The 27,875-nt window shown below is 37.3% G+C and overlaps 3 protein-coding genes across 4 annotated transcripts; 2 read left to right on the top strand and 1 right to left on the bottom strand.

The window, feature by feature from the left end:
* The first annotated feature begins 843 nt into the window (after window positions 1–843).
* si:ch211-260e23.9 (uncharacterized protein LOC555795 homolog) lies at window positions 844–5,690 on the top strand. The gene is made up of 4 exons (XM_059351858.1): window positions 844–982; window positions 2,163–2,306; window positions 2,427–2,583; window positions 4,801–5,690. Exons 2-4 carry the CDS (start codon window positions 2,183–2,185, stop codon window positions 5,027–5,029), a joined length of 510 nt encoding a protein of 169 aa, XP_059207841.1. The 5' UTR covers window positions 844–982; window positions 2,163–2,182; the 3' UTR covers window positions 5,030–5,690.
* zgc:162297 (uncharacterized protein LOC555865 homolog) lies at window positions 5,591–14,662 on the bottom strand. Its single transcript, XM_059351848.1, has 6 exons — window positions 14,569–14,662; window positions 13,245–13,327; window positions 12,432–12,612; window positions 11,309–11,459; window positions 10,268–10,395; window positions 5,591–6,110 (listed from the first exon to the last, which is right to left on the bottom strand). Exons 1-6 carry the CDS (start codon window positions 14,639–14,641, stop codon window positions 5,920–5,922), a joined length of 807 nt encoding a protein of 268 aa, XP_059207831.1. The 5' UTR covers window positions 14,642–14,662; the 3' UTR covers window positions 5,591–5,919.
* Window positions 14,663–16,136: 1,474 nt separating this feature from the next.
* On the top strand, window positions 16,137–27,462 carry ccne1 (cyclin E1). Of its 2 annotated transcripts, XM_059351827.1 has the most exons (12): window positions 16,137–16,417; window positions 16,958–17,008; window positions 17,189–17,276; window positions 18,660–18,722; window positions 19,446–19,612; window positions 20,654–20,789; window positions 21,512–21,658; window positions 21,782–21,877; window positions 22,805–22,939; window positions 24,433–24,544; window positions 25,425–25,582; window positions 26,274–27,462. In XM_059351827.1, exons 2-12 carry the CDS (start codon window positions 16,995–16,997, stop codon window positions 26,445–26,447), a joined length of 1,290 nt encoding a protein of 429 aa, XP_059207810.1. In that variant the 5' UTR covers window positions 16,137–16,417; window positions 16,958–16,994; the 3' UTR covers window positions 26,448–27,462. The 2 variants fall into 2 exon arrangements, with proteins under 2 accessions (XP_059207810.1, XP_059207818.1); XM_059351835.1 differs by lacking the exon at window positions 18,660–18,722.
* The last annotated feature ends 413 nt before the right edge of the window (window positions 27,463–27,875 follow it).

The following is a 27,875-nucleotide window of genomic DNA, read 5'->3' as shown; positions in this document are numbered from 1 at the left end:
AAATTTTTATTTTTACTTATGCATAATAAATCCGCTTAAGTCACACACTTGACATAGGCCATTATCTTAAAGGAGTAAAATCACATGATCTGATCAACTGAGGATGGAGGTGGTTTTTCCATAGGTGGCCGGCGTCATGAGGAGATGATTTAGTCACAAAAAACAACAACAATTTTGACAAAAAAATGACTCAGGCGATTATTCTAACAGTGTGACGAAATTTAACAAATATACAGACTCAAAAAATATACAGGTCTTAAAAACAAAACATAAAAATACTGACCATTTCATAGCAATGAACTGATGGCTCGAAACTATTAGTTCATAGTCGAAAATAACTTTGTGTATATTAGGTTGTTTTTTTTTAGTTTTTTTTTTCATATATATCTTTATTGGGTTGTCAGGACATAATACATATTCAATCAGAAAAGGTACAATTCACTCATTTTCCCTTCTTTTAGAACAGTCCCCCGCCTCCCGAACCAGAGAGTTACATTCACATAAAATAAGTAAAAAACAATAAATAGTAATGATAATGGGAAAATACAACTCTCTCCCCCTCAAAGAAAAACAGGAGGGGTGAACAGTAGCCAAATAAACAATAATAAAAAACGAAAAATAAAAATATACATATATACATACATACATATACATACATACACATAAAACCAAAAAAATAATAATAATACTAAATAAAAAAATAAAATAAAAAGGGATATTAGGTTGTTTTTAAGTTGGGCTGCTGTGCATCTATGCAGAGGAGACGGAGGGTTTGTTGATAAGTGACGCGGTGAGTGACGCACATGGCCCCGCCCACGGCCCCGCCTGATTGGGCGGGGGTTGATGACGTTTCAGGACACAGGGAGGACTTTTGCCGATAAACAACTTTGAGATCAAAACAATCTGAAGAACAGCAACATAGCGGGATCTTTCTGAACCACGGCCACACCCGAGGACAAACACACTGTTTTTATTTGTTTAGGTGAGTCAAAATGCAAATTTCTAGCATGACTGATGAATACTGAGCTGTTATGAGCCTCGGGTTACGTTTTCCTTTTGTTCTCTAAGAACAATCCTCTTGTCTATGTGATGTCTTTGTTTTGTTATTTGTGCTATTACAGAACTGTTTTCCACTTCAAAAACTAACTCTGTTTTAAGAACTAATTAAGCACTAATCTCTGAGCATGCAGTCAGCTGTTTTGCGCTTGATATCAGGTTATAATGTCCCCGCAGGGCTTATGTCTGTTCACAGGGAGGGGTCTCTGACATTAGCCTCGGACAGACAGGAAGGCATTTAGACACGGATCGATTTATGAATATATGTTTAAACGACGGCAGCAGCCGTGTACTAATAAATGCAATATAAGTGTAATAAATCATGATATAGTGTATTATGACCATACTATATTTTGGGTGTAAACAAAAGAGCATTATAACGTACAAGAAAACAAAGGTCTGTCTGGTGCATGAATAGTTCTTTGCAATCAGCTGACATAAAGTTTTATATTGCTCCTACATTAAATCTGCACATACTGTATTGGGTAAATATGTTGTTGTCTTTAGCCACCACTTGAATACTCTCACTTATTGTCACAGTAAGATTTCTATGCGTTAGTATTAGTGAAACATTGCATAACAATGGTAAAGAGTAATATTAGAAGACTCCCCACCCAAGAATGACAAACAAACAAACAGTGTTAATATACACTTCACATAATGTTATAAAATAAAAATAGTAAATCAAGTTTACAGGATTATCTGTTAGGGACAAAAGGTCATCCAACTAGAGTCTGATGTCATAAATAAAAGTTGCATTCCTTCTTCATGGAAGAAATATAAACCAATGTCACAAATTATATGACATTGCTGCAATCAGTGTAATTTCAGCCTCTTATATCATCATGTTCCTGTAGCTGTTTCAGCTCTAAACTCTGCGCGTCACAGTCACGTAACAGCTCAGGCTGCTCAGGTTTCTGAGCTGGCGCAATGGAAGCAGTTGTTGATACAGAGCAGGCAGAGGTGTCCATGGAAGACATGTCTCTGGTTTGTTTGTCGGGACAACCTCAAGGGGGAGCCACTTGCGTTTGTAATTTGCAAAAGACAGGGCTTCACTGTGTCTTTTGTGCACTTTTGCAATTAACCTGCTTTCTGTTAATTCACAGATTAAAATCAAGGCATAAAGATGATTGGAAAGATTCTTTCTCATCTTCTTGGGAACGCTGGTGAGGACTTCGAGGCAGCAGATGACACTTATGAGGAGCTGATGGAGTTTGAGGAGGGAGGATGGGTCATTGTTAATCTTCCAGGTGAGAAATAAACCCAGCGAGAGGTAGACTAATATGTTCCAGACGTCTTGATCATTTAAAGTGTTCCTAGCTCAGTGTGGTGCAGCTGCAGCTGTTTGAACTGGGATGTTCTTGGTACAGAGAACGGGCCACTATCAGCCCCTGAGGTGGATCCTCTGGAGAACCTGCTGATCGAGCACCCCAGCATGTCTGTGTACCAGATGAGATGCAGGGTGAGCGGAGAGGAGGAGGAGGAGGAGGAGCTGGGCTCTGATGAAGAAGAAGAGGACAGCGCCAGGTGGGTTTTCATATACACACTGCAGCTCATACACATTTGTCTTAGACCTCAATGTGTATTAGACACACCTCCATGTCCTCCGAGTTCCAAAGTGTTTTTCAAACATTTTCAAATGGGGCCCAGAACAGAGCTACAAAATTTGTAATGGCAAATTCAAGAGGAGAAAATTTAGAGCAGCTGATGAAGTAAGTTGTCTAAATTTAAGTTGCCCTGCAAACATCACATTGCCACACAGACAAAGAAAAATAAAATGTGCATCCTGGTCATAGTTCCCAGTTCCAAAGAAGTCGGCACACTGTAAAATGTAAAATTAGAAAAAGAAAGGATTTAATTCAGAAAACATTCAACAGGAAACATCTAGTTTCTGCAGTTGCTCTTTTTTAGCATGTGGCTAAAACATAACCGAAACTACATCAGTTTTGGTCTAGCCCTACAGGTTGAATATATGTCACAGCCAATTTGCGTTCACGTTTTAGAAAAAGTTTAGAATCTGAGTTGTTGTTCAGTGCTATCAGCTGTCAGTCACACTGTACGGTATGTGGGGAGGTTGTACCCGTGTGTGGTTCATAACATAACGAGACAGAAACAAGTCGCCCTGCCTGACAAAATCAATCTCGGAGCTTCCTAACTGATGAGTCATCAATTCTTAGGAAGACTAGAAAGCCTCTTGCTTCATCTCCAGAGGTAGAAACTTAACCTTCCGTCTGTTGTCAGAACATTCCTCAGCCAGTCTGGTATTTTGAGAGATCTTGCTTGGATCTCTTCCTCTGGGACTGTCAGCTCAGACATGGGAATGTTCCCTTAGCTTCTGGGCCAGGCAGCAGATCTCCTGGTGGAAGAAGAAGCATCTTCTGAGGTCTGCTGTCAGCTCCCAGGCTGCTGCTGCTCCAAGCAAGCCACCATGGAGGCTGCCAGCCACTCTCTCTGCTGCTGAACGCTAAATCTCACCAACTCCCTCGGGGAATTTCTTCAGAATTTTTTTCAACATGAACTTGGAATCAAGAACTTGATAGATTTTAGGTCACTGTAGCCTCAATCACCAGATGTAAACTGTGTGTGCAGCTGTATAAGCCTGTAGTCCTCTCCTCTATCTGTTTTGCAGGTTTTTTTAAAATATAGCATTACAGTGTTAAAAAGTTTGGTAACGCTTTATATTAAGGTCCTTAACCCTTTGATGCACAACATACTGAGCCAAGAAGTTAGCTAAGTAGTTAGCTTAGCAAGCTACTTAGCTAAAAAAAATGGATATGGGTCATCTTTGACCCATGTTGTGCATTAGAAGAGCAGTGACACAAAAAGGGATTTTATTAAAAAATGAATAAAGGAAAACATAAAATGCATACAATACAATACAAACATAAAAACTCTATCCTCTAAACTCTATTACCATTAATTAACAAGTAATAAGGCATTGTTCTCGCTTTAGATCCAGTAGTTGCAAAAAGCATAGTTAAGTTATAGTTAACTTATAATAGATGAGCAATAAAGTATATTTTAATATCAATAAGCAAACAAAATGAGATTAATAAAGGCATGGCAAAGACATAATGGGTGGGTCATGGGTGTTTGTAATGCCATTATTAACACGTATATAAGCTTATAAACACAATAATGTTAATAAGCATCTTGTAAGGACTTACAAGGACCTTAATATAAAGCGTTACCTAAAGTTCTTTCCATATACTCAGGAAAATATACAAAAAATTGAACAAGGGGGGTCTTAACCCATAAGAACCCAGACCCAGTTTTCCTTAAAGGATGTGTTCTATAAGTGGACCACAATGAACACATTTCTGATGTTTTAAAAAAAAAAATATTACCCCTAAATGTCAAAGATCTGTGATGTGATATATACGTTACAATGGGCGTTTATGTTACTAATATTTCTTATTTAAAAATTTTAAAAAACTAGACACATTTTCTGCTTACAGAGACAAAAATTTGCATTTTTCTTTTGTATCTCCACAACATTTATCAAAATTGTGACTTTAATTTGTTTAGGAAATATGGCCAGAACAAGTTAATGAGTTAAGGTGAAGCATGAAGCTGAATATGGGAGATTCTAGAAGATTTAAAGTGTTTGTTACACGCGTGTCACCATGGGTTCTTATGGGCTAATCTTAAACTGCTTTTCACGATCTCACAAGAGTGAGAAAATTCAGGCATTGTATTTCACCTAATATTTATCAACTCTATAACTCTTCTGTGTCTGTCCAGGCCCGTGGCGGTGAGGCGGCACATCTCGTGGCGTCTGGCGGCCTGGGGGATCCCTCTGCCCGGCAACATCCAGCTGCTGGCGGTGCAGCGAGCCAGGAGCCAGACTGAGAGGAAGAAGCTGAGCCGCAGCGCCCTCCACAGGCAGAACCTGGCCAAGATGAGATTCTCTCCTGCAGAGAAACGCTACGGCCACTTCAAGCAACCCTCCCAGCGCCTCTACAACTACTGAACGGGATTTACAGATCCAATTGTGAGTGGGCGCGTTTCAAGTTGCCTCGCCATCGCCCCGTTGTGCAGCACAGTGCCTTGACTCCTAATTAACTCAGGTTTTTAGACATTTTATCGCCTCAAACAGTTAATTCTGCATATGCACCAAAGCAAAGCATGTAAAATTCACCACTTCCTGTGCAGTAGAATTATCAAACATCCTCCGCTAAATGAACCACAGCAAGTTTTTATTTTCTATTTGAATATAGGCAACCTGCACTGCACCCCTCACATCTGAAACCACTGAGACTTCTGAGTCTTGATCTCCTGACATCATGAATGACACACTTGATTAGGTATAAGTAGTAAGTTGGAATTGTGTGACAGTTTTTCTAAAGGTGTTTTAATGTGTGACTATGATCCAAATATGAAACCGTCAAACCTGTAGAATACTTGGTTGATTATGATAATTATGGTGCAGTTGGATTATGGCACATTTTGACCGGTTCTTCAATGGTTGTACTCAGTATGTATTATATTATGTGCCTTAGCTTTAGAGGTTCTTGTGACAAGTGTATTAAAAGCTGATTTCATACCACAGTGACTTGTACAGTATTCATGTCGTGTGAAAACCTTTGTGAATTTTTTTGTTTGAGTCTGCTTAAGGAATAATTACAAAACCATTGTTCGTGTTTTGCATTGAATCTACCATTTACAGCAAGTACTCACTTTTTTCATGTTCATTTTAGTCGTGTAAATACAGTTGAATATTATGTTTTTCTATTTGCGTGTATTTATAAAATGTACAAAAAAAATAAAATCTTGTTTTCTTAAGATGGGGGCTGTATGTGTTTAATGCAGCAGTACATACAGTATTTATTTATTTATCCAGTAGAATAAAACATGTTGAAGTCATTTCCGGAGGTCACGTATCTTTCCCATAAACCTCTTCACTTTTTCGGGGTCGACTGCATTGGCCCAGTTGCCGCCCTCCTTGAAATGAGAACCGATGATCAAACCATTTGCACCAAGGTAGCCTTCAAGGTTCTCATAGGTCACTCCAGAACCGATCAGCACTGGGATTCTCACAGACTGGGAAACCTCTGCAAGAACAAAGAAACAGCTGAACACTTTTAATACACACTGTTTAAGTTTACACAACTACATAAGATACACACAAACAAGTCACCTATATCTAATAATAATAATGTAAATTGCAAGAGCATGATGCATTTTAAAGGGATAGTTCAGATTTTTTTAAGTTTGGCTGTGTGAGTTACTTTTCCATTGTCAGTGTATCATTTTTTTTTTTTTTTTCATTTTATTAATTCTTCTTTTCGAACCGAAAAAAAATAAACAACATAAACTACAACAGCGTAGGCTAGATGCATATACATATTCATACACATACTCACATAGACACCATTAAACAGATGTACATAAATATATAGACATTTACACACATACAGTAACTATAACCCTATACATATACATGAATCTGCCCCGTTTAAGTAATAAGAACCAGTTAACTTAATATTCAATATGCATTTCCATATATCACTTACCAGTTTAGAGATACAGGCAGTAGTCCTGATATGGAAGCTAAGCACTGTACTGCTGTAAACAGGCTGCAGCAAAAAGTATTCTAGCCACCTAAAAAGTTTTCATAAACTGAAGCAACGCCTGCGAGCTAGTTCAGACAGGCAACTCCAGCTGCTCTGCTAAATACACATGACATGCCTCACTCCTCATACACCCTCCACCAAAACACTCCCTCCTAATCTGGCGGTCTATTTAAGTTGTGAAAATCCCCCCAGGTCTCATTCCACCTGCTCTCTCAGCCCCACCACCACCCAGCATCCACCTGCAGACTCCGACTGGAGGAAAAACTTATTAATCACTCCTCAACACCTCATGTAAATGGTTACATTATGGCCTCATGTAGAGGCCAGAATGTAACCATGTTCTGCTGATGCGATAAACATTTTAATGTGAGTTATCTGACTAAAATTTGGTGTTTTGAAAAGTTAGTTGGGATTCATGAAAGACATATTTCATAATCAATAATAATTCACATAGTCAAATCTGATTGGTCAAATTTTGCCCATAAAGCAAGTGGTCAAAACACACAGTGTGTGTGTGTGTGTGTGTGTGTGTGTAGGTGGACCATTGTCTGTTGTACTGAGACGGAGTGGAGATATACACAGAGGTCACTTATTTCTGTGTTTTTGGTTGATGTAAATACAAATTTAGGGGCCCATATTAATCCCCTTTAATCCACAGAAAGAAGCAAAACCACATAGAAGTGAATAACATAAATAGAGAAAGAAAAAGAGAAAGAGAAAAAGAGAGAGAGAGAGAGAGAGAGAGGGACACACTGAGTGACAGCGAGTGACACACAGCTGTTGTTTGTTTTATTTTTATTTTTTCTTCTTCTTTGCTGGGACAGTTAGATTGTATGAATGATAGATTGATTGTAATTCAATGATTGTAAATATTGCTTTATTTTATTGTTATTAGTTTTTCTTTTAAAATGAATAATAGAATTATAATAATTTATTGTAAATATTGCTTTCCTTACTGTTATCTTGTTATCTTTTTTTTCTGACGGTTGCTTTGGCAATATGTACAGTGTTACGTCATGCCAATAAAGCCAATTGAATTGAAATTGAGAGAGAGACAGAGAGAGAAAGATGTCATGTTTGTGACAGAGTTACAGTTATACTGCTTCTGAGATTTAGAGCTCAGTCAGTGCAGCGAGCTCTTTTCTAAATCTGGACCTGTCACCAACAGTCTCTCCTGATAGTGAGAGAGTCTAAACCAGGGGTGTCAAACTCTGGCCCGCGGGCCAAATTTGGCCCGCAGTGTAATACCAAAAGGCAATACCAAATTATTATATTATTATTGTACTACAAAAGCTGACCCACCAGTAAAAGGTTTATTTGATCAATGTTGGCCCGCGATTTTATTCAAGTTTCAAATGTTGGCCCCCCTGTGTATTTGAGTTTAACACCCCTGGTCTAAAGCAAGACATGCTGTGATCCACACGGTGAACTTTGGACAGAGTAGATGTTAACCTCTGCACTGGCATGTGAGCCTCAGTCTCATTCTGTCTTACTGGTGTCTACATGTTGTGTAAGTGAGATAGAGCACACGTGTGTGTAGAGGAAAGAGATGGGGGAAGTATGTGTGTGTTTGTGTATCAGCGCACTCGTGTGTGTGTAACTGAGGCTGTGTGCCTGTTTAGCTCAAAGTGTTTACAGTCTGTGTGGTGTTGGAGCTTTAAATAGCAGCCCTGATGTTGCTAAGAGACAAACACTGACTGACTTGTCACAGCTTGGACACGGAGTAAGCCGATACCAGAAGAAGTATTCAGATTCTGATTCAAATACCTCATTACAAGTAAAAGTCATGCATTCAATATTTAACTAAAGTTAAAGTACAGAAGTAGTGCCAGCCTAATATTATTTGACTGTTTTGTATACTGCATCATTTTTTTTTGCATCAGATTATTTGTTATGCAGGTAAAATTAGATTTTGCAAATACAACCATTTAGAAAGTCCTGCACTGTTCTATAGGATTTGGCAGCCGTTTATTGATCATTTTAACCACAACAAGTTTTAGAAGTGCTCTTAACCCCCAGTAGAAGGAAAGAACTTTTATTTAACCTTTTTTTTATTTTTTATTTACTTTGTATTTTATTTATTTTAATTAAAGTTTGAAAAGTTGTTTTATGTTTTTGAATCAGAGTATCAAAGCAGGTTAGGGCGTCCTCTGCTGGACAGACAGGGTAGTGACTTAAAATGACATGACATTATATTTCATAGTAGATAAAGCTGTGGTATGTAGTTATTCGTTCTTTGTGGTATTATTGTTATACATCATTGTTATATGCATGCTGCCCTCTGGGAGGAGCTACAGAAGCCTTAAATGCAGAACTAGCAGGATGAAAAACAGCTTCTTTCCCTCTTTCTCTCAACACCCACACAGGATAAATTAATTAAAAGGTGCAATAAAACGGACATGTGCAATACAATTGATATGTGCAAAAAAACTCAATTTACCTCATGTATAAATTATAGCATTTTAAGTAGCCATTTATTTATTTGTATACTTATTTATTACATCACATGTCCTTGTTCTTGTTTTTATCCTTGTTTAGCTCGGTATTTTTTAAAATGTTTTTACTCATGTTGTCTTGTGTTATGATTGTCATAACTATGCACCTTATGCAGTGGTACTTTCAATTTCGTTGTATAGTGAACTATATAATGACAATAAAGACTATTTGATTTGATTTGATTGATTTAAGTGAACACATTAAGGTTTTTACCGGTTTATAAACTAAATGATTAATTGAAAAGATAATTCTCAAATCAGGGTTAATAATTGCACATGTTACAGTCCTACCTTTCCTGCACATGCCATCACACTGTACAATAACGAATAATAGTCTGGTTCATTACATACTGTCGTGATGCACTTTATGTGTTTTTAATGCACACTGTTCATTGCACCTTATTTGTTTCATAGCACCAACATTTTTATTTTTATACTGTATATTCATATTTATTCTGCACTGGAATTCTATTCTACTCCTTAATACAGACTCCTTCTTTAGACACTTTATTTTGTTGTATTGTATTTGTATTTTTATTGTATTTTTATATTTTATTGCTTGAAGTATGCCTAGGTTGTTCTTTTTATTTAATTGTGTTGTTATTGTCTCTGTGTGTAATGCTGCTGCTACACTGTAATTTTCCAGCTTGGGATAAATAAAGTATATCCATCTATCTATCTATCTATCTATCTATCTATCTATCTATCTATCTATCTATCTATCTATCTATACTCCTGTACAAAGTGATGAAATGCGTCAGAAAAAATTTGAGTAGGGGGCAAAAAAATCTAGAAAATGATCTAGAAAAAATCTAGAAAATCCAGGAAAAGATCTACAAATATCTAGAAATGCTTCAGAAAAATGTAGAAAAGGATCAAGATCTAGAATCTAGAATCTCTAAAATCTAGAGAAGAATCAAGAAAAATCTAGAAAAGCTCTATGAAAAATTAGGGGAAAATCTAGAAAAAGATCTAGAAATATCTAGAAAAGCTTTAGAAATATCTAAAAAAAGATCAAGAAAAATCTAGAAAAGCTCTACGAAAAATTAGGGGAAAATCTAGAAATGCCAAAGTGTGAAGCAGTGCTAGATCGCCTTATGTCCCCTGGATGTATAAAGAGTAGCGTTTCTGTGGCGGTACCTCTGAGCTCCTGCAGGTCAGCGTGAGCTCCGGTCGCTGCTCCGGTGATGATGAGTCCGTCTGAGAGGAAGAACTCAGCAGCACGCGCCGTCTCTCCAATGCTCACGTCTGCTGTCAGGGCATGGGAGCTGAAAATATACACACAAGCATGAACAGGCTGAGTAAAAGTAGTGAGGATAAAACTGAAACTAACTCTGGACCATGGTTATAATAGTTTTGGATTTTTCATTAGTTTTAGTTTTAATTTCGTTGAGAATTTTTGTTTTCAAATTCAGTTAGTTTTAGTTAGTTTTTAGAGTGAGTTTGCTAGTTTTAGTTTAGTTTTTAGTTTTTGAAAATGCTTAGTTTTAGTTTAGTTTTTATTAGTTTTAGTGTTAGTTTTAGTTTTTTTGTAATGGGCTATGTGTTGGATGCAAGATTCAAAGAGGTCATAATAAATTTTGCCTTTATTTCCTTTGGTTTATCCATCTTAGCCCCAATAAGGTTATTAACTCTTACAAACATAAACATATTTACCATGTGTTGCATGTTCAAATAGAAACACTGGATTATGTATGAAAAAAGTTGACAAAGACGAAAACTAAGGACATTTTCATTCTAATTTTAGTTAGTTTTGTAACCACACAATACAGTTTCAGTTAGTTATCGTTTTTTTAAAAACTCTCGGTTTTATTTTTATTTCAGTAATAAATTATAAATTCAAGAACAGTAAGGTGTCAATTTTCTAAACACTCACACTTAACTCTTTGTGAGTGTTAGTTAACTTGGCGATTCATTTTGAGGTTACTTACAAACTGAAATAGCCTCAGTCTCCCTAACTAATATCTTTTTTGAGTGACCATTAAATCATTTCTAAGGGGCTGGATCAGTAGTTTGTCCTGGCATTCTTAATTATGTGAGTATGAACAGAGAAAAAGTAGTTTTAAGTGAGCGACTTCACTCATATTCAGTTATTAGGTGTCAAATACGCTTGCAGGTCTCTTTGTGAAGTAGTTAATCAGGTTTTACTTACTAATAAAACTTTAAAGATGATGGTCTCACCTGTGCTTCTTTTTGATGTCTGTGAAGATCTGCACATGCTCAGCTCCGATATTCTTTCGATATCTCAGTAAATCCCCGGCGCAGGCGTTCAGGAGACCCTCATCAGCCACATGAGAGAAGACGAAACCCTCAGCCCTGATGAAATCCAGACCTGAGACCATACAGGAACAATATAATGCCGTGGTGGGAGTACAGAAGCTTATTTCACTGATAAAGACATCTTAATTATAAAGGGTGACCAGACAGGAACCAGCTTATTTGGTAGGAAAATCTGCTTACACTATGGCCATTATAGTCTAGACGGATTTCAGAATAAAGGCCTCCTATAAGAAGTGAGGAGCATTTATGGGTACAAGTCAGGAACCGGCCTACCTTACATATCTCAAGGGTGCTGAGTCCAAAAAAAATGGTTCCCAAGCGAAATTTAGAGTTTTTTACCTTCTAATTTGTATATCAAATGGCCACCAAATTGCCCATCTTGCACAGTCATTGGACCATTTCCTCTTAGTTTTTTTGTAAGTAGGCAATCAAAGATGAGGAAATTAAGTTTCTGGATCTATAGTCTAGGGTCAGAGCAAGGACATAGTGGAGGCTCAGTGTCTTTTTTATGCATACATATATATATATGCAAAATACCAACTGGAACATTTAAAAGTGATATTGATTGAATATTTATGTCAGCCTTAAAAAAATGACACAAATAATGCTTAATTTCACCTTAAAAGTTGGTATTTTGCATATATATATATACACATAAAAAAAGACACTGAGCCTCCACTATATCCTTGCTCTGACTCTAGACTATAGATCCAGAAACTTAATTTCCTCATCTTTGATTGGCTACTTACAAAAAACTTGGGGAAAATGGTCCAACGACTGAGCAAGATGGGCAATTTGGCCACCATTATGATATGCAAATGAGAGTCAAAAACTCAAAATTTCACTTGGGAACCATTTTTTTTGGATGCAGCACCCTTGAAATAAGTAAATTAGGCCGGTTCCTGACTTGTACCCATAAATGCTCCTCACTTTCACTTTTTGGACAATTCCGTCTAGACTATTATAGGGTGATTATAGCTTCATACACAACACAACAACAGTTTCACTCATGCAGAGAGCGAACCTGAAGCCAGAGCGACGGCCAGAGCCTGCTGGTTAGCAGAAGACAGTATTTGCACTCCGAGCGGCAGGCCTGGACACATGCTCCTCACAGCTGTGCATACTGCTGTCATACATGCAGACACCTCAGGGCCCACAGAGAAGGAGTACGGGATATCATGCATGTTCTCAATGATCACACCATCCTGGAAGAGAGGTGAACAGGCAGAGGTAGCTGACTCACCCTGGGAAGCAGTGGCGGTTCTACACAGGGGCCTCCAGGGGCCACTGCCCCTGTGAAGAAGCCCTTGGCCCCTGCTGTGGCCCCTGTGTCAAATTAATATTTAAATTATCAATCTATAACGATGAACGACGGAACAATTCTTACCTATTTTTTGTTCAAACAATATCTCATTGTGCACAAAAGGAACCCAGAATGTGTCCATTGTATAATAGTGATAATATTTAATTGTGCAATAAAAGCTTGTGCATATATTTTTAAAAAAGAACATTCTCACTGTACTGCACTTTCAAAATAAAAAAAAGTAATTGTGCACAAAAATGAGAAATGTCATTGTTGTGCAAAAATAATTATTGCTAGTGAGTCTCATTGTTTCAATCAGTGTATTTGTATCTTCCAATTATACTTCAATGAGATTTTTAAATGAGCTAAAATAAAGGTTTTGAATGCTTAAATATAATCTTTGCCGTTTTTTATTGTGCCCCTCTGATTAAACACTGGCCCCTGCTTGGCCCCCACAGTAAAACTGGTCTAGAACCGCCACTGCTGGGACGACTTTAAATGTGTAAGAAATTCACACAATGTGCAATAACTTACAATTCCTGCATCCCGGTAGATTTCTGCCTCCCTGCATGCTTCTTCAGTGATTTGGGACACTTTCATACAACCCAGAGGGGTTCCTAAGAAAGAGGAGATACTTGGTTACAACAGTATGAAATAAAATATATTATAGATTCCAATGTACACTACTGGTCAAAAGTTTTAGAACACACCAACTTTTCCAGAATTTAATTGAAAATGATGCAGTTTAATGTCTCAGTGTACTCTGAAATTAATTTGCAACATTTAAAAATTTTTATTGAGCATGATAGTGTTTTGAAAGTAAAAAAAAGATTCAAAATCACATTTTATGTTGGACTAAAGGACTAAAAAAAAGACACAAAATGACCAAAAAAGACACAAAATGACAAAAAAAGACATGAAAAGAATTAAAAAATGGACAAAATAGCCCAAGACTCCATAGAGTTAAGTTGTTAACCCATTTCTTGTTCCCTGAAAAAGGCCTACTTGCATAATTCTGAAATGTACATTATTTTTCAGTTTTGGTTAAGCTTACCTTTTTTTATTTACCTCTGGCAGTTCACCACTTACCTTTGTACCCTTTCAAGCTGTTCATTTGACTTGAACTGCTTGAATTTCAATAAAAAACTGGAAAAATTGGGGTGTTCTAAAACTTTTGACCGGTAGTGTACGCCTGAAGGACTGAAGGTCAAAAGCATCCAGTGTTGATGTTTTGGTCTTGGCCCTTATGAGCAGAGATTTCTCCAGATTCTCTAAATCTTTTATTGATGTTATGGATTGTAGATGGTTATTTGCCCACGCAGGTTTTTGCAAAGTGGTGACTGTCGTCCCATACTAAGCCTTCTAAGGATATCCCTTTCATACCCAATCATGATTATATCACCTCTTATCAAATAATATAATAATAATACCTGTTCAACAGTGGATTGGTCTAGACAGGTGCATTTTTCGAGCATACCACATCTTTCCCAGTCTTTTGTTGCCCCCTGCCCCAAGTTTAGAATGAGTTTATCAATTTGAAAATTAAATACATTGTCCTAAATTTGTTTATATCAGGGTTATCTACAAATTTGAAGTACTTTAGAAGTACTTTATTTGGGTTATTCCATTTAATTCAACCTTCTTCACACTTCTACTCACAGTTATGACACAATTTTGCACGTTTTACTGAACTAATTTGACAGATCTTCCACACAACAACAACATGATAGTTGTAAAAAGGTATTTTTAGTGTGGTATTACTACTTCAACCTCGTTGAAGGAACTGAATACTTTATCCACCACTGCAAACGTCACATTCAGACATTGAAGGGCACAGATCAGTGCAGTCTTAGTTTACCTGGCAGGGCTTTGACATGAATCATCCCAATAACCACGGATTTTAGGCGTCCAAAAAGGTCCAAAAACTTCATGTTCCTGTTTTTGTGGAGCAACTAGGGAGCAGGGGAGAAAAAAAAAAAACTTGTTTTTTTGTCTTCCCATCACGTGACTGGCCAAGGGTCATAGTTTAATCAAACAAAAATTTAAATAACACACCACACTCAAAATAAATGACTATTTATTATCATCCATTCATCTACCTGCACTGCTGCTATACTGTACATTCTTCACTATATATATTTCTATAACATATTCATTCACTGTATATATCCTATAGATAGATAGATAGATAGATTACTTTATTCATCCCCGAAGTATTCAGGTATTCAAGTACAATAAAATACAATAGAATAAAATACTGAGGTAGCATAAATAAAAACAACAATAGAAAAAAACACAGAATAGAACAAGGACACTTAAGAAGTTAAGAAAAGAACATCAGTTGGTAGGATGGTTGGCAAGATGATGGTAATAATTAAACTGGTGATATGATGGCAACAATGCTATAGTGACTAGACGGTATATAATAATAATAATAATAATAATATTAATAATAATAATAGTACAGTATTTAATATATATAATATAACATGTAATAATAGATAATAAACAATATAAAAATAAAATGAAAAATATAAATAAAGTAATTACAAGTAAAATAATATAATATATAATAATAATAATAGTAATAATAATAATAATAATAATAATAATAATAATAAATAAGGCCGGTATAATAATAATAGTAGTATATTACAGTATATAGTAATAATAGTAATGGCAGCAACAGTATATATATAATAATAATAATAATAGTAATAATATTAATAACATAGCAAAGTGTCGTGCATAGATTTAGTGCATAGATTTTAGTGCATTTCAGTAATAGCAATATTCAATTCATACCTGCACTATATTTATATACTCTGTTCATATGTACACACCCTTGCACTTTACTACTCTGCACTTCTGGTTAGATGCTAAACTGCATGTCGTTGTCCTAGTCCTTGTACTCTGTTTAATGACAATAAAGTTGAATTTATGTCAAAGACAGCCATGTTTGACTGACATTACCCCTCCATCTGGATTAGAAATGCATCCAGCAGTCAAATGTTGCACATTTGGTGTCTGTAATAGAGGGATAAGTATGGATAAGTGTGGATATGGCGCCCCAGCGAAGCATCTGCGGGCTAACTTGGTTGTTTTTTGTGCTAAATAACAGATGCGCCCTCGGTGACAGCGAGAGACAACCACCGGGAGACTTTATATAACGACCAGGCTCAACCACCTACCAATAATTTGGCCGCGTTAAGTTTTATTTTAGGCTTAAATCTAAAGGACTCCGGCTTTGTTTACATCTGACAGACTAGCCACGCGGTGCTGGGGCACTTCCGGTGTGGGAGCTCCGCCCCTGCAGCTGTCATCAGGGCGGACACGCCTCCAGTTCTACCGGCGAACTTAAAAACTTATTTTTCCTTTTCTTCTGCACAATTTACATCGAATGCATGAAAAAAAACATCACTTTACACTTAAAATAAACGCATAAGTGTGTTGGATTGTGTGAAAGTGAGCGTGTGGATGGGCGGAGAGCTGCAGCTTTAGCGCCAAGTTAAATCCACTCCTCTCTGACGTTGATGCTTCAAGTCATCTGTTCCCTACAAGGCGCCAGCTCAGAGGAACTAGCCCGGCCTGAAACACACACACACGGACACAGACAGCACCCCGACACCCAACAACAGCCGGTCACCTTCTTCATTTGTAGTATTTTAGACCAGGAGAAGAGTGAACTTCAAGGGCCGGATCCTGAGGTGAGTGGATGCGCAGAAACATGAACATCGAGTTAGATGGTTTCTAGTTTCTTTTGTAGCTTAGCTGACTTGAATGCTAACGCTAACTAAACTGCAACAAAATGAATTGAAAGTTTGCATCAATTCTCATGCATGTGTGGGACGTTTCAGCGTGATGTTTGGTGTAGTTGGTGTTAATATTAAATGGTGTATTGTAGTAGAAATAGGCGCTCAGCTGTCTGTGTTCGGCCATTATGTGGCCAGCCAGCTGTCCAAGAGTTTACAGAGGGAAATAACCAGCTTCCCCTCAAAAATATACAAAATAACAAAGTGGAGCAGCTAATGTAGCGCCTGATGTTAATCGTGGGTTAGTTTGGTGAATATACGTGCATCGTTTGATACTTTGTAGCGACTTTTAACATCGCGTACTGTTTCCATTTCCCCGCGCCAGGCTGAGCTGGGCTTTGTCAGAAGGAGGGAGTAGAGAGTGGGGGTTGGGACTGTGTGATTGTGTTGTTTTAAACCCTAAAATATCACTTAAAACACATTTCTCCTCCACAGGTTTACTCCCACACTGATCAAACCCCCTCTGAGTATAATGCGAGGAACACGGTGAGTTTCTAATGTGTTTCTCTCGTGTCTCTTTTCAGCGCGTCAATCAAAGTGTGTGACGACAGAAAGAAAAGTTGATGGGCTAGTTAGCCTGTTGCTATAGGACCTTATTTTGGTGGTGTGTTTTATGGGGACTCTGGAGACTTACAGCCAGTGTGGTTCTGTTCTGTGTTGTTCTAGGGAAGAAACAGAACCTCAGTCTGTTGCTCCCGAGGCGCCCCAAGAACCTCCAGTCCGGTCGAGGAAGAGGAAGGCAGATGTTGCTATTGTAAGTAGCCTGAAAGGCTTCCAGACCAGCCTGTGACTGGCCTAAACTACATGTTCAGCTGTGGCTGGGTTGCAAAACTAGGCCTTATTTAATACCTAAAATAAAAAAAACTGCTGTCACATACAGCACAGGCCAAAAGTTTGGACACACACCTTCTCATTCAATGCGTTTTTCTTTATTTTCATGGCTATTTACATTGTAGATTCATCAAAACTATTAATAGATAGATAGATAGATAGATAGATAGATATACTTTATTTATCCCAAGCTGATTTTTCTTGATTCTTTAGATTTTTCTTGATCCTTTTCTACATTTTTCTGAAGCATTTCTAGATATTTGTAGATCTTTTCCTGGATTTTCTAGATTTTTTTGGCCCCTACTCAAATTTTTTCTGACGCATTTCATCACTTTGTACAGGAGTATAGATAGATAGATAGATAGATAGATGGATAGATGGATAGATAGATAGATAGATAGACTTTATTTATCCCAAGCTGGGAAATTACAGTGTAGCAGCAGCATTACACACAGAGACAATAACAACACAATTAAGTAAAAAGAACAACCTAGGCATACTTCAAGCAATAAAATATAAAAATACAATAAAATATAAAGTGTCTAAAGAAGGAGTAGAATAGAATTCCAGTGCAGAATAAATATGAATATACAGTATAAAAATGTTGGTGCTATGAAACAAATAAGGTGCAATGAACAGTGTGCATAAAAACACATAAAGTGCATAGACAGTATGTAATGAACCAGGTTATTATTTGTTATTGTACAGTGTGAACCAGGTTATTATTTGTTATTGTACAGTGTGATGGCATGTGGCAGGAAAGATTTTTTATATCTGTAATCTGTTAATGAACACATGTGGAATTATGTACTTAACAAAAAAAGTGTGAAATAACTGAAAACATGTCTTGTATTTTAGATTCCTCAAAGTAGCCACCCTTTGCTTACTAGAATATAAGACATGTTTTCAGTTATTTCACACTTTTTTGTTAAGTACATAATTCCACGTGTTCATTAATAGTTTTGATGAATCTACAATGTAAATAGTCATGAAAATAAAGAAAAACGCATTGAATGAGAAGGTGTGTGTCCAAACTTTTGGCCTGTACTGTATTGATAATTCCTGACAAGATCCTGTGCTTCATTTATTCATTTATTACTGATAAATGCAGTTGATATTGTGTTGCATTTGACTAAAGTTGCACATGTTTCGCAAAATCAAAACACCTCAGGAACAGGATTCAGTTTCTACCTTTCACAAGTTGTCACATGCTGTGGAACCTGATCTGATCCAACCAGCTCTGTGGAAATTTGCGAAATAATTCACAATAACCATATTTGTTTTTTGCACCATCTTTAATCCGTAGTACTTGCAAGATGTGGATGAGGAGGTAGCAGAGATGACGAAGAAGAAGCAGCGTGAATGTGAGGTATGCTTGGATACCTTTCTACACTTATTGTCAAAACATGTGCCTCACCCAGGTCTTAACCCACGCCTCCGTTCATGAATGTGTCCGTGACCCAGTTGTTGAGTCTCAACACTTGGCTGCTCATTCCTCAAGTACATTTTGGCTGCTCTATTGTTTTTTAATACTTTATTGCAAGGCTTCTTACTTTCACAAACATAATGAGTCATTTCGTTTTCTTTGCAATATTGTACCTTGCATTTTTCCCCCCCCCTTTTTTCAAGGTATATATTCACAAAGTAAATAATAAAAACATAGGGTAAACATACAAACACATATACAAGGCAAACTGGTATTCCCCAAATGAGGAAGTAATAATATAATGAAAAAATAAGCGTGTGTGTCTGTGTACCATTTAGTTCATCTCCTTAATTTGATTAAATATTTCCTGTTTTTACCAGCCTTTCTTTACAGTATAACTTGTTCCAAATATGTATTTGTTCCCTATTTCTAAAAGTTCGTTTTTCCATCTCTAAACTTTGTTCTGCTGTTAATACCCATGCTCTTAATTTTGGTGTATTTGATTGTTTCCATGCTGCTCTATTGTTAATTCTGCCTCAGCGGCACACTTGATTTCTAAATTAGGTGTGTCCACAGTCTCCTTTCAGACTCTAATGTTTGATTGTTGAACCACATGTTTCTATACTGTGATTCACCCTGTGAATTCTCTCTTTTTATTCTCTGAAGCTGGGCTGGAGTCCTGACGCTGGTTACACGAGTCCACAGAGGTGGATCCCCACACCTGACCAGGAAGAAGACCAACCAGTTGCTCTGATTAATGCAGGTTTCCCCCACTACAACTTCAACAATGTTTTTGTAACCCCCGTGCGTTGCGCCCCGCTCCCTGCGCTGTGGTGAGTACCGTTGTTGTCTGGTTCATTGTCTCAGGTTCAGCTTCTTAAAATGCAGCTACCAGTTCTATGTCCAATTTAACCCATAAGAACCTATGGTGACACCCGTATAACAAACACTTTAAATCTTCTAGAATCTCTCATATTCAGCTTTATGCTTCACCTTAACCCATTGTAGCCTGGAAAGCAGATACGTCGTTTTGTAGTATTAGTATAAGCTTTCAAATACTTTATGAATTTCATTTCTATCTGCTACAGAGGCTGAAAAATCTATTATTTAGTAGAAGCGTTGACACTTCTGTTGAATTTCCAGAAAAACTTCAGGTTTTAGGGGCTGATTTTTAAATCGCCCAGAGGTTTTACAGGCAGTTTTTACAGGCGTTTTAGGCCTCAATGGGTTAACTCATTAAACACCTAAATGACGTATACTCAGCACCCTGGTGTGGTGGTCGTGTGACTGTGACAAGAAGTGACTTCTCCAAAATATGTGTGTGACTGGAAACAGAAATGTGAAAAAGTAGCGAATTTCAAAAAGCTTATTTTTTGTTACGAGGCTATATTTAAACCCATTTAACAATTCTAAACTGTTAATAGGGTGTCCTGTATTGCATTTAACTTGTTATGAACAAATTGTGGAGATGCAAACAAAAAGGCAAATTTGTGTTTCTGTAAGCAGAAAATGTGTCTAGTTTTTTTTTTAATTTTTAAATAAGAATTTTTTTTTTTAAAACATTAGAAATGTGTTTCATGTGGTCCACTTGGTCTGTGGTATATCCCCCATAATTTTCCTAAAAGGATAACTGCGTCTGGGTTCTTATGGGTTAATTTTAATTACCCATTTGTATGTGCTAAAGCCTGGACGTGCTGCCTCGTCTTAGCTTGTATCTCTTATTTCTGTCATTCTTGTGCTAAATGTATCTGTCCGAGCAAAATCATACTTAAAATGCAAGTTGTACAGCTTTGCACATTTCACAATAAGGGGGGCACTCACAAATTGAATCCATGATTTTTTTACCATTGGGTCCATCTCTGTTTTGTTGTCAGCTGGGCCAGTAAAGACGTGGTTTGGAACAACATGTTGGAGAAAGATAAGACCTACAGCAGGGACGTCAACGTGATGGACAAACATCCTCATCTGCAGCCGAAAATGAGAGCGATTCTCCTGGACTGGCTCATGGAGGTGTGTAGCACGTCGTAGTGGCCAGTTTAGCATCGCTCTCTTTGTCAACACCATTGGAAACAACATTTACATTTAGTCATTTAGCAGACGCTTTTATCCAAAGTGACTTACAGGAAGAGTAAAAGCAAACAATCAAGGTATAGTGCAATAAAAGCATCAATAAGTGCTAGTGACAATTCTTTGAGGAGTAGAATTATCGTGTGGTCTAGGAGAGAAGATGCTCTCTGAAAAGATGGGTCTTCAGGAGTTTTTTAAAGGTAGAAAGGTAAACAAAGCACGTAATAACTCTCACTTTTATAATTTAAACCAAACTTAAATTTTTGGGCTGAAAAAAAAAGAAACGGCAGCTATAGATTGCATGATCATTATAATGTTTGGACCTCACAGAACTTCATATTCACTTTCATGACTGACCAACTCTGACAGTCATGTATTGTTGCAAGTGAAAACTACAGTGTGAGTCAGCAACAGGCTCTCTTAGGGGTTTTTTCGGGTAGTTATCAGTAAACAGCCTGTGGCAAGAACAGTATATATATATATATATATATATATATATATATATAAATAATAGTGTGTGTGTGTATGAGATACATACAAATGGCTGTTACAAGCAAGTTTTATCTTGAACTTAAATGTCAGATAAGCAAACCTACATGTTAATATGGTTAAAGCCCAGAGAGGCCTCATCAGTGCATTGACGGTCTGTGTTTAATATGTTTTAGGTGAGTGAGGTGTACAAACTGCACAGAGAGTCCTACCACCTGGCTCAGGACTACTTTGATCGCTTCATGGCAACACAAAGAAACGTCTTCAAATCAACGCTGCAGCTCATCGGCATCACCTGTCTCTTCATCGCTGCCAAAGTAGAGGTAAGGACAGAGTGTACAGGATGTAAATGTTGGCTAGCCTGGATTCTCTTCTTGCCTTTCTTCAGTGTGTTGGTTGGTATGACTGGTTATTAATGCTCGTCTCCTGTGTTTCCCGTCCTTCAGGAGATGTATCCTCCCAAGGTCCACCAGTTTGCTTATGTTACAGATGAAGCCTGCACTGAAGATGAGATTCTCAGTATGGAAATTATTATAATGAAGGTAAAGAACATGCACACATCACTCATTCATCCATGACCTCTAGGTATAAACTGCTCTTCATTCATTCAGATATCACAAAAATCATCTCAGTCCACTGATGGATTTGGATCTTAGTATGTTGTAGTGATTGGCCTCAATTACATAAATCACTATTATATAATATTGGTAGCCAGCCTGTGTCTTTTTCCTTTTTCTTGTAGTATTTTTAAAATGCATTTCTGTCCAAAAGGTAGTTGTTCTGTTGTCACATGCTGGTACTGTAGACCAGCTATTCTCAACCTTGGGGTCCCGACCCCAATTGGGGTCGCGAGATGATTTCTGGGGGTCGACAAATCATTTTGGCGATCATTCTGTCTCCACTGTGTTAAAGTGTTCATGTGTTTTAGTCTTTTTTGTCATTTCATGTCTTTTTTTGGTCATTTTGTGTTTTGTTTTTTTGGTCATTTTGTTTCTTTTTAGGGCCATTTTGTTTACTTTTTTGGTAATTTTATGTCTTTTTTTTTAGTCATGTTGTGCCTTTTTTGGTCATTTTTTCTTTGTAGGGCCATTTTGTGTCTTTTTTTGGTCAATTTGTGTCTTTTTTTGGTCATTTTTTGTCATTTTGTGGTCAATTTGAGCCCTTTTTTGCTAAATTTTATGTAATTTTTGGTCAGATGTTTTAGTTGTTGTCTGCTTCATTATTTGTCCAAAATTCGTCGTTTCAATTGAGTTTGTATGATCTGAACTGTGCGTGTGAGATTGTGTTCAGTAATTGGGGGTCACAGACAACATGCATGTTAAATTGGGGGTCGCGACTCAAAAAGGTTGAGAACTACTGCTGTAGACGACCTGGAGTTGATATAGTTTTAAGTTGCTAGTAGTCCTGTTGTTGTTGGTGATGGTTTTACTTCAACACGGTTTGTCTGCTCCTTCTCTCTTTTCTACCAGGAGCTGAAGTGGAGTCTGAGCCCACAGACTCCCATCTCCTGGCTCAATGTTTACATGCAGGTGGCCTACCTGAAGGAGACGGACGAGCTGCTCATCCCCAGATACCCGCAGGCTACTTTCACACAGATCGCAGAGGTATGTTGTGTTCTTGTTTCTTTTTTAAATTATCTTAATAATAAATTAATCAAAAGGGGTACTTAAGGTAAAAAAGGCTTTAAGTAGGTCTGCACAGTTCTGCTAAATTAGTTAAATATTTGAACCATATTTGTAGTAGTCAGGAGTGACTAAGTATGTTTTTCTTTTACATTTACTATATACTCAACATTTCATGTCTTTTTTGGTCATTTGGTGTCTTTTTATTATTTTTTTTTCAATTTTTGTGGTCAATTTGTGTCTTTGGTCATTTTGTTTCCTTTTTTTGGTCATTTTATGTCTTTTTTTTGGTCATTTTGTTTCTTTTTAGGGCCATTTTGTGTCTCTTTTTTTGGTCATTTGGTGTCTTTTTTTATTTTATTTTTACAATTTTTGTGGTCAATTTGTGTCTTCTTTGGTCATTTTGTTTCCTTTTTTTGGTAATTTTATGTCTTTTTTTTGTCATTTTGTGCCTTTGTTGGTCATTTTTTCTTTTTAGGGCCATTTTGTGTCTTTTGGTCATTTTGTGGTCAAGTTGAGTCCTTTTTTTGCTTAATTTTATGTACATTTTGGTCAGAGAGATGTTTTAGTTGTCTGCTTCATTATTTGTCCAAAATTCGTCGTTTCAATTGAGTTTGTATGATCTGAACTGTGCGTGTGAGATTGTGTTCAGTAAGTGGGGGTCACAGACAACATGCATGTTAAATTGGTGGTTTTTCTACGTATGTTTTTCTTTTAAATTTACTATATACTCAACATTTTTATCTTCAGGTATATTCACCTGCAAACGTTGAACTCTCCATTCCTGCTGTCTGAGGAATCTTTTTTCTTTTTTAACCACAGACTAGAGTTCTTTCCATATCCCGCTTAATGACATATTTCAAATAATGCTGACCAGGCTGTTTCTCACCTGTGATGTTAGGCAGTGACAACAGCAGCAGAGTGAACTGAACGCTGAGCCGTTTTTAGACTAACGTGCAGTCAGCTCGGTGCTGTTCAGCATAAATGTTTTCCATTTGATCAGAGAGAAGTTCTTATTTATTGAAATCCATAAAACACTGCATTAAAACTGCAGAGAGCAAAGTGTTGGTGTAAAAATCCAGCTCTAGTTTCTACGAACTGCAAAGTGGAGCTGCATTAGAGAACAGTATCATGTCAGCAGTATTTAGGAACCGGAAATTCACCTCATTTGCACATTTTAAGGTGTCTGATTTGCAATTCTTTCTCTCACAAAACTCAGTCAGAATGTACTTGCTCACAATTTATTTCAACCAACATTTGGCTTCCAAGTGAAAGCTTTACACATTATTCTCCACCATTACTATAAATGTAGACAACTTAATTGTGTTCCTTGAGAGCAAAAAATACGCCTTATTCAGAAATGTTCTTTAAAAGCTTTCAAAGAAATGTGATTCACACCGTATTTATGTAAATACTAAACAATAATCTGAGGTGTTCTCTGATGTTAAACTACATATTTTCTGTTTTCCTCCTAGTTGTTGGACCTGTGTATGCTCGATGTTCGCTGCCTTGAGTTTCCCAACGGCATCCTCGCTGCTTCAGCCTTGTTTCACTTCTCTTCTCTGGAGCTGGTGGAAAATGTCTCAGGTAAGAAAAAAAAAACTGCTCTTAATTGGAGATTTACTTTAGCAAAAGTTTTAATAAAGCATACCAGTATTTTATATGTTTTCTTTTCTGCTATTGGTAGGGGTGCACCGATCGGCCGGCGCCGATTTCCTTAATTTTGCGGGATCGGCGATTGGCCGATTCCTTTACGTCAAACCGATCTTATCTACCTGGATAATAACCCCCCACCGGCGAAGCAGTGCTCCCAACTTTGTTGCTAAATTCAGCAACTTTTCAGACCCCCTTAGCAACTATTTTTCAAGAAAGCGACTGGAGACAAATCCAGCGACTCCTTCTTACTCTTCTTAACGAGACGCTAACAAGCCAGGTGTTCACTTAGCGATCTCTGTTTGTTTACAACAAGCACGTGGAAAACCCTCTCCGTTTGTTTCTTCTTCTACAGTTTGTTTCTTCTTCTACAGTTTGGCATCTAGCCGCCACACTGTATCATCAAATGTTACGCTTCCCCCGTGTGGAAGGCACCAGTAATACAACTTTTTTTTCTTCCAGATATGATGAATTATTCGATTTTTTTATGATTTAATGACTATTTGAAAATCGATGCCCTCCCTAGTTGTCTGTATGTTGTACAGAACAAAAACCACTTTATTTATGGTTGCAGTTCTCTTTTCCTTTATTTATTAAAGAAAAATACTGCTGTGTTACTGTTTTTCAATATAATACGATTCAAACATTGAAGGTGCATGCTGTGAGTTATAAAAAAATCGGCATCGGCCAAAATCGGAATCGGCAGGTCAGGCTTTTTAAAAATCGGTGATCAGCCAGAAAATTGCAATCGGTGCACCCCTAGCTATTGGTGTTGCCCTGACTGATCCCTTTGTACATCTTTGTGTCCATGCAGCTCTGAAGAGGGTGGAGGTGGAGGAGTGTGTGAGGTGGATGGTGCCGTTTGCGATGGCTCTGCGTGAGGTCGGTGGCTCGTCTATGAAAACTTTCCCAGGAATCCCTGCAGACGACATGCACAACATCCAGAACCATGGCTCCTACATTACATTACTGGTAAGTGAACTCATTGGAATGACAAAACTATGCTAACTTTTCCCAGTTTTACTATAAAAAAATTTTAAAAATCTGCCTACAAATCTCTTTAAAATGTGTGGGAGTTGTTTCTGTTTCAATAACTATACTAGTATTAGTCAGGGCTATACATGTATGTAGCAAACTATCTTTATTTAATTTACTAGTATTATCATTTGAGTTGATGTTGCTCTTGTCATCAATGTTATCATAGAAAACATGGATGAAGGAAGGTTTACATGGGGCAGATAAACTCACTATTATTAAGGCTGTTATTATGATTTTCGAATTATCATTATTATCATTATTTTTTATTTTTTTATTTTCAAGTTGCCTATCAATTTAGGTATACGTATGTCTTTGTAAGAGTATTGTGATAGAGTTTAAATGCTTTTGCAAGGATGTGATTTTGATTTTATTTATATTATTATTATTATTATTATTATATTTTAAACCATTTCTTTCTTTTTATGTTTTGATGAAAAGACTTGAAATGTTTACAAGATGTAGAGCAACATGTATGTGCCGTTTTGTTTTTCTTCAAATAAAAAGTTTAATAACAAAAAAATGTGTGGGAGCATTTACCCTACAACTTATCACATCTAAGTTTATTTTCCATCACCATTTCTCTCATGACAGCATAGTTAAACTGTTTTTCTGCTTGTGTGTGCAGGAAAAGGCCAACTCTTACCAGGATGCAGAGTTGCAGCATCACGGCAAATGTCCCGTACCTTCCGGCGTCCTGACTCCGCCCCAGAGCAGCGAGAAAACTGAAGATTCGGTCCGAGTGGATGCCGCGGTGGTGAAAATCAGGCCCAGGATTTGTACTCCATCCCCACAAGAGTAGTGAAGCAAACACTGAAACTGCCAAGACAACAGCTTCCTGATTAGATTTTACATTTTAACTGTAAGAAGAAGAAGAAGAAAAGCAACTCCGGAGTGTTGACAGAACAGCGATGCCACTGCAGAACCGGTTCAGACAAGTACGATGGATTTTCAGTGAAGACACATTGGGTGAAAAATGGTTTTCTCCTTTCAAAGTCATGCTGATTACTTGGATCCAGACGCTTTTTAAATGTCTCTGTAGTGGGTGCACACAGTGACTGTGACTAAATTGGGGAAACACTGACACACAGTGGTTTGCATGGCCTCTATCTCCACAGGAATCTTTATTACCTTAAAGCAAAGGAAAGGACGGTAAGGAAAAGGCGGCTCAAGCGAAGATTTTTGTTTTTGAGAAGCATTGCACCCAGATGCTTGCATTAATTACCAACCACACCTTCATTCTGTGGTTGCCATTTTTTATTTTCTATGCAGAGGCCGAATTGAATGGACATTTTATGGAGTCTCTACTTGATTTAGCGTGTGTGCATGTGTGTGTGTATGTGTGTTTTGGCGGGATGTTAATCTTATGAGTTGCCTCGTTTGCCCCAAAACTATTCCTAGGGTCATATTTGGCTCTCTATGCTGCTATAAAAGTGGGCTTTGCATGATGGAGGGGGGGAGTTTGTGTGTGTGTGTGTGTTTGTGTGACAGTGTGTTGCTCTTGTTTTTGGTTCGACTTTTGCCATTTTATTGGACAGAACATGGCCATGTTTTGCTTAGGGACCAGTAGCTTGGCTACCTACATGGACAAGTGAACCAGCCAGGCTTCAGAAGCTATAATATTGATTGTATTTAACTTTTATTTTTATCCCAACCTGCGGTTTGTTTCTCCACCACCAAAATGTAAGATTTCTATTTGACTTTTTAACAATAAAATGCTGCTACATATTTTCCATTTATAAGACATTTTCTGATGACTTTTAATTAAACAATATTTTGTCATTAAGGATGTTCAGGATTTTTTTTTAAATTGCACTACGCAAAAAACATTGACAGATGTTTTCATGAAATCTCATTAGTGTTAATATGTAATGTAACAGTGTCTTCTCCACTGCTCCTTAAGAAATCACATATACACTGATTTTATTCCACTAGATGTCAGTGTGATGCCATCTGTTTGAATGTCTTCTATTCTCACCAAGAAAGAGAAACAAGCAAATACACTTTCACTAAAGAACCATAATAATACATTAATAAAAGAACATATAAAGACCACTCAGGTCAGACTGTGACAGAGCAGAGCTGTGAAGCTCAGTCTGGTCTTTTCTGGCTAAAGCTGCTCAAATTAAATATATTTTACTGTTACTTTTAGAATTAAAAACAAGTGCAACTTTGCTAGATTTGTTCTCAGCTTCCCAGTATTTCAGAGAGTTAAGTAAGAAGTGATCAA

This window comes from Centropristis striata, chromosome 2 (genome assembly GCF_030273125.1).
Source record: "Centropristis striata isolate RG_2023a ecotype Rhode Island chromosome 2, C.striata_1.0, whole genome shotgun sequence".
Lineage (NCBI taxonomy): Eukaryota > Metazoa > Chordata > Actinopteri > Perciformes > Serranidae > Centropristis > Centropristis striata.
Note: the sequence above shows the minus strand (reverse complement) of the source record. Positions and strands in the feature narration are given on the sequence as shown.